The sequence below is a fragment of the Pelobates fuscus genome, chromosome 1, assembly GCF_036172605.1.
Source record: "Pelobates fuscus isolate aPelFus1 chromosome 1, aPelFus1.pri, whole genome shotgun sequence".
Lineage (NCBI taxonomy): Eukaryota > Metazoa > Chordata > Amphibia > Anura > Pelobatidae > Pelobates > Pelobates fuscus.
This window is the reverse complement of record NC_086317.1, coordinates 205,428,309-205,444,627: the sequence shown is the minus strand read 5'-3', so window position 1 is coordinate 205,444,627 and position 16,319 is coordinate 205,428,309. Positions and strand designations below refer to the sequence as shown.

The 16,319-nt window shown below is 39.6% G+C and overlaps 1 protein-coding gene across 2 annotated transcripts in view; it reads left to right on the top strand.

The window, feature by feature from the left end:
• Positions 1 to 16,319, top strand: part of SCMH1 (Scm polycomb group protein homolog 1) — a 34,462-nt gene that overhangs the window by 8,145 nt on the left and 9,998 nt on the right. The window contains exons 3-6 of one of the 2 annotated variants that reach the window (XM_063453869.1): positions 13,345 to 13,415; positions 14,185 to 14,419; positions 15,839 to 15,927; positions 16,026 to 16,269. In XM_063453869.1, coding sequence (XP_063309939.1) covers positions 13,345 to 13,415; positions 14,185 to 14,419; positions 15,839 to 15,927; positions 16,026 to 16,269 — 639 coding nt within the window. Of the gene's footprint in view, positions 1 to 13,344; positions 13,416 to 14,152; positions 14,420 to 15,838; positions 15,928 to 16,025; positions 16,270 to 16,319 lie in introns of both variants that reach the window. The other variant, XM_063453878.1, reaches the window with a different exon arrangement.

The following is a 16,319-nucleotide window of genomic DNA, read 5'->3' as shown; positions in this document are numbered from 1 at the left end:
ACAAAACTCCACCCACTCTGTCCAACCCACATAATTAATCTCCACCTACTTATAGTGCAGATTACAGGGTCTACTCAATAAAGAGAGAATTGCAGGGAATTGAGATGGGAATTTCAAAAGTAAGGCCAAAGTAGCTAAAATTCTCCCACTCAGCCGCAGTAGTTTGAAATTACCATCTCAATTCCCTGCAATTCTCTCTTTATTGAGTAGACCTTTATAACACCAAGTTCCCACCAACAGTACCATGCGTCCTTGGTATACGATAGATACATTCGCAGCACAGCATCTATATCAGGCAGGTACATTGTATCAGTGTTGACACTGTAAGTACAAGTACAAATATAGAAAGACCTTGTCTAGACGTGCTTCAGTCAGAGAGCTGTGTCTATACCATAGAACATACATTAGTTCACAAAAATAATTATATTGGGAAGTGAATATAGTAAAAAAAAGCTGAATATAGGAAATAAAAGATGTAGAAGGATAATTTACAGAATGGAGTTAATGGGAGCAAAAGGAAAACATATGCACATATTCCATTAGCCCCTTTTCATACCCCTAATTCAACACATTAAATGTCTCAGATTTATGCTTCAGTCAGCACTCCACTGCTTCTGATTCTTCTAGTTCCAGGAGTCTTATATATATTATAAGTGTGTTCTAAAGAGGACAGCACTATACAGGGAGCACTGACTGTCACAGGATATTATACACAGACCTGTATTGTAGAGAGAGCAGCACTATACAGGGAGCACTGACTGTCCCAGGATATTATACACACAGACCTGTATTATACAGAGAGCAGCTCCTATACAGGAAGCACTGACTGTCCTTGGATATTCCATACAGAGACCTGTATTATATAGAGAGCAGCACAATACATGGAGCACTGACTGTCCCAGGATATTATACACACAGACTTGTATTATACAGAGAGCAGCACTATAGTATTATACAGATAGCTGAGCATATACCCCATGTCCCAATCTCTCGACTACTAGTACCTGTCAACATCCGCTCCCAGACGTGCGTGACAGGGCTGGGCAATGCAGACTGATGTGAGCGGCAGCTCACATAGACCTGCGTGGGGGTCACGTGACTTTGCGACATGGAGAAAGTGATTCGTCAGTAAAGTGCACTTGCCGGCAGGGCCGGACTGGGAATACATAGCGGCCCTAGAAAAAAAAAATCTATGCCAGCACTAGAAGTCATTGTGCTACATTGTGTGTGTGTGTGTGTGTGTATATACACACATGCTCACTGACCTACACATACAAGCTCACCGACACACAAGCTTTCTCACTATCAGGCACATAAACACAGAAGATAGGCTGTCTTACCTCGTTTTGCCCCTTTATGTATCTTAGGCATACGGACACGTCATACAGAGACCGTCATACAGAGACAAACAGACACGAATATAAATAGACATACAGACAAAAGCATACAGAGACATACATACAGTCATGCAGTGACATACAGACAGGCACACATTCAGAAACAGACATACAGAGTGTTGGGGGGGAGATGGCTGCTAGTGAGTGGGGAGAGAGAAGGATGGCTGTTAGTGGTAGAGATGGGTGGCTGCTAGTGATGGGATGGAGAGAGAGGGATGGCTGCTAGTGATGGTGATAGAGAAGGGTGGATGGGAGAGAGGAGGACTGCTAGTGATAGGGGGAGAGAGGAATGGCTGCTGGTGATGGGGGGAGGGATGGCTGCTAGTGATGGGGGGGGGAGAGGGATGGCTGCTAGTGATGGGGGGGATAGAGGGGAATAGCTGCAAGTGATGGGGATAGAGTGGGATGGCTGCTATTGATAGCATTGAGAGGGGATGGCTGTTAGTGTTGGGGAGAGGGATGGCTGTTCGTGATGGTGGGGAATATAAATGAGGTGGCACTAATAAAACTCAAAGCTCCACATAAACTATAAGATTTAGCTCAGTGGAGCGCTGTTCTAGTTAGATAATTATTTAATAATAATTTTTTAAAAAACATTGCTGCTTACCGTTGGTGGTGTAAGTGAATGGAAAGTGCTTCTCACTGCTCTCCCTGCTCCGTAATCTCTAGCAGGGCCTGATGGGAAGGAAAGTGATGTAACATGCCCCGCCCACTACAGGCTCTTCTCCTCAGAGCACTACCGCATGGGGAAAGCAGTGAGAGCAGGCACGTCTCCTGCAGCTTGATAGACACTGACGGCCAGCAGACAGTGCGGGGAGGGGGGCCGGGAGAGCAAATTACCCGGGACAGTCTCCAACTTGCCGGGACTGTCCCAGCAAAAACGGGACAGCTGGCAACTATGCTGTCATTAAGGTTTACTGACAAGCAGCTAATTATTAAATGAGTGTTGCTAACATAGAAATGTGGTTGTTTACAAACAAAAAAAAATCTAACCAATAGCAACGTGTAATTCCTGGCTAACAATAATTGTAACTTCTTCCATAGATCATAATAGGTATTAGGAGCTACTTTATTGGCTGGTTTCCATGCTACACTCCACGTTTTACTGAATGTTGCTGAATTTAATCAAATTTAAAGCCTGTCCTAGCTAGGTGTAAAAATGCAGTCAATTGCCAACTTTCCATATGTCCTATAGGAAAAAAAAATACATGCTGGCATATGTGAGACCTCCGCAGGCAATTTTAGAAAGCTGATTACATGCTGGGGTCTTATTGAAACCAGTATGTGTTTCTTATTTTATTGTATTTTTTATTTTTATTTTATTTTTTATATGGGAAGAACACGATGCTGAAAGCAATCATTAGTTGTTTTTTTTTTAGTGTGTACAGTGCCAGTATTGCAGTGATTAACCAATCAAGAATTATTTATTTTTATATATAGTGTCACTCACCCTTTTAAGGACTATAAATGGAGAAAAGTATGCCCTGGTGCAATCTCACGCTGGGTATAGACAGTAGGTAGAAAAGAGATGCACTCTATGGTATGCCCTGGTGCAATCCCACGCTGGGTATAGACAGTAGGTAGAAAAGAGATGCACTCTATGGTCTTTCAACGAAGTCACTGGTATTTAATATCCAATATCACAATATAAATATGATCGACGTTTCAACCTATTCAGGTCTTCCTCAAGATCTGAATAGGTCGAAATGTCGATCATATTTATATTGGATATTAAATACCAGTGACTTTGTTGAAAGACCATAGAGTGCATCTCTTTTCTACCTAAAATAAATAAATAAATAAAAAAAATATATATATATATATATATATATATATATATATAATTTTTTTTTTTTTATATATATATACACACATACACACACACACACACACACACACGACATACTTCAGTATAAATGTGCTGCTCTTTATCATGATGAAAGTATGTGGGTCCACAAAAAGAAAATGGATATGGCAACCTTGGTTATGTGTCAAATCTGGACCTCTGTAGACTCAAATGTGTACTGTGAACGCATTTTGAGTATTTTTTGAAAACGAGTGGCTGCTACTCTAAGAGCAGTATTTGATTGAACAGAAGCACCTCTAGTGACTTTCAGGAAGAGCACCATTAGAGGTTACATCAGGGCTTGACAAATTTGCTTTGAATCTAGGAGCCAGCTAAAAAAGTTAGGAGCCAGGTTTTTTCAACTAACAAAGCTTTATTTTCAACTACAATTTTTTTATTTTTTTAAGAAACCCTATAGGTTGGTCACCTGAACATACACACTCACTGACACACAGAAATATTTTTTTTTGTTTTAATTTATTTTAAGTCCACCTAGCCTCCGTACCATTGGGAGAGCTGGAGTGGATCCTTTCCCTGGGGTCCATTGTGGTACTGTGCTGTAATCTTCAAGCTCTTCTTGCTCTGCTCCCTTGCGGTCCATTTAGTGGTGACGGGGCCAGAGTTATGCCATATTCCGGCTCCTGGCATCACTGCAGGGTGTGCGACGGACCAGAGCAAGAAGGTTACAGCTCCTTCACTGTCTCCATCCCGCAGTCTGTCCACCTGTCTCCACTCTCCAGCAGGTGGCCGCCTGCCTCAGAGGGACTTGCCTGACAAATAACCTGCGTCTGGGATTTGTTGAACCCTGGGTTACATAGAAACATAGAACGTGACAGCAGATAAAAAGAACCATACGGCCCATCTAGTCTGCCCAATATTTCAAAATACTTTTAATTAGTCCCTGGCCTTATATTATATTATATTATGTCTAGGCCTTATGCCTATCCCACACATGCTTAAACTCCCTCACTGTGTTAACCCCTACCACTTCAGCTGGAAGGCTATCCCATGCATCCACTACCCTCTCAGTAAAGTAATACTTCCTGATATTATTTTAAACCTTTGCCGCTCTAATGTAAGACTATGCCCTCTTCTTGTGGTAGTTTTTCTTCTTTTAAATATAGTCTCCTACTTTACTGTGTTGATTCCCTTTATGTATTTAAATGTTTCTATCATATCCCCCCTTTCTCGTCTTTCCTCCAAGCTATACATGTTAAGATCCTTTAACCTTTCCTGGTAAGTTTTATCCTGCAATCCATGAACCAGTTAAGTAGCCCTTCTCTGAACTCTCTCTCTAAGGTATCAATATCCTTCTGAAGATACGGTCTCCAGTACTGCGTACAATACTCCAAGTGAGGTCTCACCAGTGTTCTGTACAATGACATGAGCACTTTTCTCTTTCTAATGCTAATACCTCTCCCTATACAAGCAAGCATTGTGCTAGCATTTCCAGCTGCTCTATTACATTGTCTGCCTACCTTTAAGTCATCAGAAATAATCACCCCTAAATCCCTTTCCTAAGATGTTGAGGTTAGTAGGGTATCAAACATCCTATACTCTGCTCTTGGGTTTTTACGTCCAAGGTTGTCTAGGTGAAAAAACTACCAAAGTCCATCAAGTTCAACCTTGAAACCCATTCTTTTATGTTGTTGATCCAAAAGAAGACAAAAAAAGCCCAAAACAATTGTAGCAATTTCAAATTATTCCAGAAAAGGGAAACAAAATCTTTCTTGTATCCATAATGGCAATCCGATTTCTCCTTGGATCAACAACCTGTGTTTACATACATGTCTAATATACCATTGAATCTTCTGTTTTTGCAACAAAAAATCATCCAAGCCTTATAAAAAAAAAAAACTGATAAAACAACCTCTCTAGGTAGAGAATTCCACATTTTAATTGTTCTTACTGTAAGAACACTTTCCTCTGCTGTATGCAAAAACACCTTTCTTCTAGTCTCAACGGGTGACCTCTTGTCTGATGTATAGTCCTGCGAATGAACAGATTATCATTAGCACATAACGGTTTGTACTGACCCGTATATATTTGTGTAGTGCTGTTCTACAAAACTGCAATGTTTTACATTGCAGGATTAAATTGAAAAGATCACGCACCCAGACCACTTCATTGAGAGGAAGTCTGGGTGACTTTAGTGGTCCAAAAACAAATTTGCAGCCCCATTTGCTCCACCCAATCATGCAGACTAACACACACGCTGACTCAAGTAGACACACACTGACCCATGCAAACTGACACACACGCACTAACCCATGTAGACTGATGCATACTGACCCATATGCACTCACTGATCCATGCAGACACAAACATATATACCCACACTCAGGCCCATGCAGACACTGACCCATACAGACACACAAACTGATCCATACAGACTGACCTACACAAACATACTGACTGAAGCAGACTAACACATATTCTCTCACACATCTTACCTTTGTTGCTGTTCCTTGCCTGCGCCTGGCTGCCCTTTACGTCTTTCTCAGCATATTTCCTGTTATGCTCCTGCCCACGTCTCCCCGTATAGGGGAAGGGGCAGGAGCGAGGAATTGAAGCGCCCTTGCGCTGCAGCCGCCGCAATGGATGTCTGGGAGGGGTGTCCTGGCTGAGTGGGCTGATGTGTATATCGCCGGACCAGTGTTCTACCGGGCGCTAGTGAGCAACAATGTAAGTGCTTCCGAGCGCCAGGTAACATGGCCTGCGGCATGCTCAAAATAATCTAACTTGATGGAGGGGCGGCCGCTGCACAAACTATCATAAAGCCAGGGCCAGCACCCTAGGCGGCTGCCTAATTTGCCTATAGGAAGCGCTGGCCCTGCTTTAATCTCTACCCTGTGAATAACCTTCTCCAAAGTAGATGATGAACTAAAAACTCACAGTCGTGCAAATTTTATGGCCAATGTAATTGACGTGATACAATTTATACACTTATAATGGACTTCTAATACATATAAATTGCTTGTTAACATGAAGACACTGCTATGTGGGTATACTGAACTATGAAATATAGCAACTAGGAGAGTGACCGGACTGGTTTAACCCAATAAGTACCAATGACAATATGTATTATAATAACTATGTACCCTTTTAACATTTGCAGGGTTCTATGATAATGGTGTAAAACATGGTGATTTTGGAGCTGTAAGTGCCAGATGATGACCTGGATCTGTCAGTGAAAAGTAGTATGTAACATGAAGAACACATAGATACAATACATTAAAGCATATTCATAACAATAACATACATGTTATGAAAATATTATAATCCCAATGCATTGCGTAGGAGCATACAATATACCAAATATGCAATGCAAAAAGGTGCCCACCTACGTGGATTCTCCCCTGTGTATTAAATACAAACGTCTAAACACAAACCAGGATGTACACCAAAGGTACTGCCAATATAAATGCAGCTTTATTTATAAAGCAATGTAACAATACACCGATCAAATATATAAAAGCACAAACCAGAAGTGATAAGGCTAGAAACTAGACAGAGTATACACATTTATATTGTACATTTATATCAATAGCTCACCAGAACAGGACACAAGTTAAAAAAAAAAAACGTTTCGGCATGTCAAAGTGCCTTTCTCAAGGAAAACCTAAAAATAAATCTACGGGCCCAGTATTAACCATTGCAAAGACAATTTAAGCTGGATCCCAGTTGGTCAACATTCAGTATAGAAACATACTGGCACTATTGAATCCTTTTTAAAACCTGACATGCAATTGATGATTATAAATCATGAATGTCTGGGAAGAAAATGTCTCAGAAAACATGCTTTGTAATGATCTGAAATAATTAGTTTAATAATTCACCTGATTTTTTTTTTTTTTTTTTTTTTCATTTTTGCAGGTTACAATTTTAATTATGCCGCTTAATCTTCATCCCATCATAGGCTAATGCTTATGCACAATGTTTTGTCCAGTTCTCATAGGAAAAGGTTTATCCAATGTGCATGTGTAATGTTCAATTCAGTACGCTAGTGTAATGTTTTATTCAAAAAAAAAACTCATTGCAGTTATAGCCATTCTAAAAAGATATTAAACTGCATTCTGTTATTAATGGGGCACTCTATGCATCATGACCACTGCAGTTTATTTTAGTAGTTATGGTGCTTTAAGTCTATGGGTACTGTCCAATGATTTATTTTAAAAAAATAATAAATTTACCCGGAAAAGAAAGGCAGCTCCCAGGCCTCATCCACGTCCCCATAATCCGCAGACACGTCAATTGAGGAAAGTGCAGTTCCGCACATTATCATGTGCATATCCGGCTAACATTGGTTAGCAATAAGATGTAGTGCTTATAGTGACCTTTTATAATCTAATCGAACACTTGAGCAGCAAGTAGGGAAAACTATAATACCTTGAAGGGTAGGGTTTTGGGTACCAGTCCAAATGGCTTGGCAGGTATTGTGGGACAACACCTAAACACCCACAGCATCATAACCACTACAATGAGTGTCTTACAAAGAAACGGTCTTAAAAAGAAAAGGTATAGAAACCAAAATAAAAATACTTCTCTGTAAATGCCTTTTTTACTGCAGGACTGATATATTACTTACAGCATAATTTAAGATGTAACTAATCTATCCAGTTGATTGAATGTGCAGCTAAAGCAAATAACTGAGTCACAAATATTTTTTTTTACTTAAAATATCCAGATGTAAATGTATTTCACTAAAAAGCCTCTTCCTGGAATACAAAAAAAAACCCAATGCATCATCTTTAGATTAACATCATAGATGTTACCATCAAAATTACCCAGTTCCGGACTCTAATTTTATTCAGATTATATGCAGATATAAATCACGAGTGATTAGTCACTTTGTCTGTCTGTCATTTTATTTTTAATTGGAGTGTTCCTTAATCTGTTTAGATTTCTATTGAAAAATACACTTTTATAAAATAAGCCAAAGCAGTGGATTGCTATCCTCCCTGACATCACTTACCAAAAGTTGCCTGACTATTTTATTTTCCCACATTGGTGAGAATACAGAGTACTGCTGCATGAAACGTGTGACTTCAGTATCTTATTCCTAATTCCTTCCTTCCTTTTTTTTTTTTTCTTTTGCATCCATTTTTGCAATGCCTGTAATGTCAGCTGACATCAATGGCGACTTACTAGCAATGCAATAGTAATGAAATAAGTTTCAAAATATATTTTTCAGGAAGAAACGGCTGGTGAATATATGTATAATAATATACGCATATATCAATATGGATAGCAGGATAAAGGGAAATGCAGCCATATGTGTTTTTTTTTTTTTTAGTTATTTTAATTTGTTTCATTTTTTCGAAGGATAAATTAGCCCGTTGTTAATTGCAATTCGATGTCTCCATAATCAGTAAACTTGATCAAATATAGTTATAATTCATTTGAACGATGACATTCAAAGGTGTTTGCCTTATGGCCAGATGGATAGGCTTTACCTTAAATGACTACCAGCAGGTGAGCAAGATTCCAAAGTTGTATCTAGGGATTTATCTGTGGTAGTAACTGCTTAATTAACCTCCTGGGTGTAGTGTCTACAGATCAGTATTATCAGCCTTTGTACTGACATTAAGCATATACATAGTACAGGGTTAATGAATTCAATACTCCTAAACATTGATGTCATACCTGTAGCTTTTCCAGAGATTAATCCCAGGTGGCGGCTCGCCCGTGTGTTCCAGTACAAATATAGATCTAGAATAAGGCAATAGTTTTGAATTAATGCAGTATACAGGAATACTGCTTTCGAGCCGTGTGAAACTTGATTTCTTTATTAATTGAGGTGTAATATTGCCATGGAAAAGGGCTGAAAAATGAAATATATTTATATAAAGCAGGGTTTCTTAATTTGGAGTCCATAGATAGATTTAATGGGGTCTAAGATTTTGGGTGGTTAAAAAAATATAAATCTTTGTTTTCATTAATAAAAATGTCTGTTATGTTACTCACCAACTGAACTATAGCCTGACTCTTTTTGTTGTTATTATTATTATTATTATTATTATTCCAACAAATTCCACAGCACTTTACAATTATGAATGAAGGCAGTAAACCACAGAAGTACTAGCAATATTTCTAAGTGTATCCCAAGTAGAAATCAGATATGTTCATCGTGCATTATATCAGTTGCAGATATCTCAGAATATTACTTTTTGATCTTACTTCTAAATCTTGGTAGCTATTAGACTTCCAGCTAAAAAGGTGTCCATAAATACACTATAGGTACCCAGACCAATTCATCTCATTGGAGTGGTCTGGGTACAGTGTCCCTGTCCCCCTTAGTCTTGCAATGTAAAATATAACCGTTTTTGAGAAACAGCAATGTTTACATTGCAGTACAAAGTATGCCTCTAGTGGCTGTTTACCAGACAGCAACTAGGCACTTCTTTGAATTTCACAGAGATTGACTCCATGAAATGATACTGGACATCTTCACTCTTTGCATGAGAGCATCGAGTGTCAGAGAGGTAATGCTTTCCTATGGGGAAGGCTTAATGAGTGCACGGCACTCTGCTCCCATGCAATTTAATTACCCTCGTCGGATGACGGGAGAGGAGGCGAAGGGTGACCCAGAGTCAAGGGATCGCAGTGATGGAATCCAGTAAGTGATTTTAAAGGGTCTTTAACCCTTTATGTGCTGAGGTGGATATGACCAGAAGGCACTATAGTATTAAGAGTACCATTTTGTATTCGTAACATTATAGTTTTCCCTAAAGGGACACTATAGTCACCAGAACAAATACAGCTTAATGTCGTTGTTCTGGTGGATGTTACAAGACCCTGCAGGCTTTTTGCAGTAAAAACTGCCTTTTCATAGAAAAGGCAGTGTTTACATTACAGCCTAGGGACACCTCCAGTGGCCATTCCTCAGATGGCTACTAGAGGTGCTTCGTGGAGGCAGTACTGCACACCGTTTAGCACTGACCTATAGATGCATTGCCTCCTTGGCTGTCCTCAACAGAATTGACTGACAGAATTTCCTATGGGAAAGCATTGTGATGGGCTGAAATCCTCACTTCTGATTATGTCAGCCAAGGAGGCAGATCAGGGGCAGAGCTGGCACCAACAGACTGGAAAGATACAATTTTACTATATTTTGGGAGCCCAGGGGGACTAGATGGTGTTTTTAACACTATAGGGTCAGCAATACATGTTAGTGTTCCTTTAAGCTTCACCAAACTGCCAAAATCTCAAAAAAGTTAGTGTCTGCATTTCTGAGTAAACTTTAATTTACTCAATTGTTTAAGTAATGTAATCTTTCTTTATGTCTTGTGTTTTTCAACTTTGTTGTCTGTCAATGATAATACTAATGATAATACTAATTACTTTAAAAAAAAAAAAAAAAAAAACTCATCATAAGACATTTATTTCCAAAGGAATTGTTATTGTGTGTGTATACTGGATTGGTCAGTGCACTAAGCATTAACCATTAAGTGACATAACAATACATTTTCTCAGAGGACTTGGTGCCATTGAAAACAATAAAACCTCCCAAAAATGTTTTTATATATATAGATATAGATATATACACTGTCTTATTGGGTATTATACATTATGGCTGCCTCATTCGACATTAAAATAATACGGGCCAACATTTTTCTTGTACCCAACATTATCCATCTGGTTTTTGTCATCATGTAACACAGCAGTCCATCTGCTCCTTCACCCAACTGCTATGTAGCGTTATTAGGGGATTAGAATAATTTATTTTAGAGTCCAGAAGACCACCATATTCCCAAGAAGGAATATGCATGGTGTTTGAGTGTTTAATAACCACATATGAAGTCTAATATCCCATCTAAATTACTATAACTGCTTACTGAAATAACTGTCCCTCTGCCATCTATCCTTTCTCAAGCCTGTAAAGAGAACACTTCTGCTAGTGGATCATGTCTTTACTACCCATCAGACTTTCTCCACAGCTACTGAACAAGAGGTGGCTGTGCTTCTCGATCCTGTCCCATCTCACCTTATCAGATCTCTCTCCCCTTGTCTTGTGCCTTCCTTAACACACATCCTCAACTGCTCTCTCTCTCTCTTCTGACCTTGTCCCTGCTGCCCTTAAACATGCCACTGTAGTACCTATCCGGAAAAAAAAAAATCTCTTGACCCATCCTCCCCTCTAACTATTGTCCCATATCCCTGCTCCCTTTTTCCTCAAAGCTTCTGGAAAGACTTGCCTTTACCCGTGTGTCTCATTTCCTCAATTCCAACTCTCTCCTTAACCCTCTTCAATCTGGCTTCCGCCCCCTCCACTCTACTGAGACCCTTATCAAAGTTACTAACGACCTAATCGCAGCTAAATTCAAAGGCCACTACTCCATACTAATTCTCTGCTGCCTTTGACACTGTTGATAATGGTCTCCTTCTTCATACTCTTCAATCACTTTATATCTGTGGTTTTCCTTATATCTCTCCCAACACTCATTCAGATGATGATACCTCCTCCTCTTGTCCTGTCCCGGTTGGAGTCCCCCAAGGTGCTGCCCTTGGTCCCCTTCTATTTTCTCTTTATACTGCCTCTCTTGGCAAACTTATCACCTCATTTGGATTCCTCTACCACCTGTACATTAATGCCGCCCAGATATATATCTCCTCCCCGGACATCTCCCCTGCTGTCCTGCAACGTGTCACTGCTTGCTGAAACTCAATCTCTCTAAAACTAAGCTCCTTGTCTTTCCTTCTCCTAATACTGATCCTCGTCTTTCGCTCTCACTTGAAGTTAGTGGTGTCCACATCAGTCATTCCTTGCAAGCACGCTTTCTTGGCGTCATACTTAATTTCGGCCTCACCTTTGAGCCTCACATCCAGTGTGTTGCCAAATCCTGTAGATTATATCCGAAAAATATAGCCTGCATCCGCCCCTTTCTTACACAAGATGCTACCAAGGAGCTTGTCCATGCTCTAGTAATTTCGCGCATGGATTATTGTAACCCTCTCCTAATTGGTCTTCCCAAAAACTGTATTACCCCGCTACAGTCTGTAATGAATGCTGCCGCCAGACTTATTTTTCTCTCTAGTTGGTCCTCTCACGCCTCTGTCAGTCCTTACATTGGCTTCCTGTATCCTATAGGAGTCAATTCAAAGTGCTAACACAAACCTATAAAGCACTGAACAATTCTAGCCCCTCTTATCTCTTTACAGATCCATAGGTATGTCCCTTCTCGGTCTCTCCGCTCTGCCCGTGACCTCCTGTCCGCTGCTTGCACCCGTATGGCCAACTCACGCTTGCAGGATTTTTCCCGGGTGGCTCCCTTCCTATGGAATAGCCTGCCTACCGCTATCCTCCTCTCCCATAGTCTTCATATAATAATATTAGACCCAAACGTGTTGTTCATCATCTGCTTCCCCACATTGTCAGTCTCATTAATTCCAGAATAAAAGTCCTGACCCTTGCCTACCAAGCTCTAACACAGCACCCATCTATCTCCTCTATCTCTGCTCTTATCTCGCAAACACTTTCACACCAGCCCTCTTTCTTCTGTCCACTATTGGACACTCTCTTCTCCTTTCATTACTTTATCTCACTCCTCTTTCATGGCCTGTGCTATACCTATTTGTTTGGAATTCCATGCCTCACTGGCTGATTCTCCCAGGAAGCACCTCTAGTGGCAGTCACTACAGTTGTTCCTTGGCATCAATGTAAACACTGCCTTTTCTATGAAAAGGCTGCAGGGACAGACTATAGATACCAGAACCACTACATTAAGCTGTAGTAGCTTTGGTGACTATAGCGTAATATTTTGTAGAATCTTGTGGACTAAATATTTTCCAAGATATACCGGTAAGTTTCCAGACATGTTCAGGTTCTACCAGCCGTTAAAGCCACGTTGTGCTGCCCTCCTCTCTTTAATTTTACAGATAGTCTCTTTTTAATTTAAATTGCACATTAAAGTAAAGTGAAGTTTAAACTGCTTTTAACGGCTATGTTCCAAAATAGGAATGAAGGTTAGTACATGCCTTCCCATAAATAGTATATTTGTAACGCTAGGATATTGTTTAATATGTGTTTATCTCCTGCGTATATGAATATATAATATGTATCTATGTGTGTGTATAATAATTTGACATGTTCCTTTTTAGGCCACTTCAGTTGGGAAAAATACCTTAAGGAAACTGGTTCCCAGCCAGCACCCCCTCACTGCTTTAGACAGGTAAGAGAAGAGATGGTGCAAGGCATTGTGACATCCCACCCTAGGCATATTCACAAAACCCCAAAATTAAGCCCATTCATGTAATGCATTAAAAAAGAAACAGTCAATATGTGATGCTGAGAATCAAATGTCACCTTATCTCCTCTGCATACACCAGTGTGGTAGAACCAACCAAACACTAAATACTTTCAATTTAGTATGTCTTACATTTCAAGTAACAAATTAATAGTTCAAAAGTTTCCATTTCTCGCGGTTACCATCTGTGTGAGGTGAAGTTCCCATTTCCTATCCCTTTTAATTTTTGTTTAAAATTTATATAAAATGATTTAGCAAGTGACCTCACAATCCAGTTCACAGCCAGGGAGGGAACACAATGCAAACGAGGAGATCTGAAACGTTGTTTCGGGTGCTCCTTTTATTCTAAATATGTTCAATAGCAGAAATGGTCTATATATATATATATATATATATATATATCTATCTCTATCTATCTATATCAGGGAGCCAAGATGGAGGTGCCTAGTTGCAGGATAAAAGTGTGGATTTAATTTTATTGTACAGACCTCACAACAGAAACTAGGGAGTGCTTCCCTTTCTGACCCAAGGGACCAGCGTCCATTTATAGCTTCTAATGTTCAAAAAAAGATTGATCAAACATTATCAAGGCTATGCACTCCTTATTGTCTATTCCTGTAAATTGGTGCTAATGAATACTAAACTTTCTACCACTAATCTAGGCCAATGGCTGTTCCTCTCTCACACTCTCCAGTCATGCTCTCCACCATCCAATGATTACAAGATCGGGATGAAATTGGAAGCTCAGGATCCAAGAAACACTACTTCCACCTGCATTGCTTCTGTAGTAGGCCTCACAGGAGCTCGGCTCAGGCTGCGGCTTGATGGTAGTGACAACAAAAATGACTTCTGGAGACTCGTGGACTCATCAGAGATTCAACCCATCGGAACATGTGAGAAAAGTGGAGGGATGTTACAGCCACCATTAGGTGAGACCCTGCTTTCTCTTCACAAATGAATATTTTTCCAGAAAAAAAAAGCATTCTGTTTATTGAAACCATGTTGTGCATAGTTTCCATGTGAATTTACATATATAGATTGTGAGTCAGGGATACATATATTAATTTGTTACATTTAATACATTTGTTTGAGATATGTACTTTTCAAAAACATTTCTCTCAGTGGGTATCCAGTGATTATCAGCACATTTATTGTTGAGAAGGTGCATAACATTTTAAGTCAGTTTCATTACTACGGAGGAGTGTAGAATGCAAGAACATACCACCTGCCTACCTGTATGTCAGGTTATGGATGACTATGAAGTAGCAGAGCATGATGTGTAGAGCAGTTGACTATGCTAGAACTACATAGTAATGTGTGCCCCTCCCTTATTAATAGAATGGGGAAACAAAATGAAATATTCCCCACAGAACACATGAGGTGAGGGAAGTAGTCCACTGGGCCCCTTCTGGTTAATCAATTGACTTTCTACCCCAAATAGAGGATAGATAGAATGGGAGAGTGACAGAAGTTATTTGGAACTCCTGGTTTATGCAATATGCAAAATAATAACAAGACCGAAAACTGTTGGTTTCAATTAATTTGTGTGGGCATTTACAGAAATTAGAGAGTAAGTGCTTTGCTAGAAGGATAGCCGGCCCAGCTTCTGGTCAGGATGTTTTATTTTCTGTGTTTGGACATTACCAGGCTGTGGAAGTAGTCTGTACAAATAATGCTTTCACATACTAGACAACTTTGTACGGGTGTCTAAACTAAGAGAAGTAATTCTAACATGACCAAGTTTCACTTTGACATTCCAAGATGAATAAATGTGGGATGATTCAAAGAAAATCCTAACTGCTAAATTAGGGAATTAAGTTACACTAACATTTCTACCCCATAAATGAGCTATCTCTGTTGATTTTGCCGATAACCCCAAATCAGTCTGAAAGAACTCTGTTACAATTGATTTGAGAGACCACAATCATTGACACCATCAATAGCTGTTTCCCATCAGTGCATGCCATCAGAATCAACAGTATGGCATGCTAGCACATCTTGATGCTGGGAGTTCAACATTTCCATTACTAAATTGGCTACTTTTCTACATAAAGTTGTGAATTTTTTGACAGTGTATTAAATATTGGTGTAATATTAACCAATTAGCATTTTCATGCAATCCATTGTATTCTATTGTCATTGTATTCGTTCTAGATAGAAATTAATCTTAATCAATACTTCCACTTAAACATTTTACAAATCAACAACCTCAGTACTGCGTGGCTACATAAAGTTTGGCATTGTTTTATCATATGTATGGTACACAGCAATTCTTATGTATAGTGACATGTGTATATATATATATATATATATATAGTCAGTGTATAATCTCCCATTACTGTGCTCAGGTTTCAGGCTCAATGCCTCTTCATGGCCAATGTTCCTTTTGAAAACTCTAAATGGAGCCGAGATGGCACCTGCCAAAATCTTTCACAAGGTACAAACCCAATAATGGTATTTGCTCTATAATTCTTGTAATATTCTTTATGTAGAGAATGTCACTATATAAATCAAAGAGATGCTTATCATTTGCAGGAGCCTCCCTCGCCACCTCAGAATCACTTTGAGATGGGGATGAAGTTGGAGGCCGTTGACAGAAAGAATCCCCATTTTATCTGCCCTGCCACTATTGGGGAAGTTAGGGGTAGTGAGATCCTCGTGACATTTGATGGCTGGAGAGGAGCTTTTGATTACTGGTGTCGGTATGACTCGCGTGACATATTTCCTGTAGGCTGGTGCTCCCTAACTGGTGACAATCTGCAGCCACCTGGGACCAAAGGTACTTGATTTGACAGAAAATCTTCATCCTTCACTTGTTGGCAATAAAAA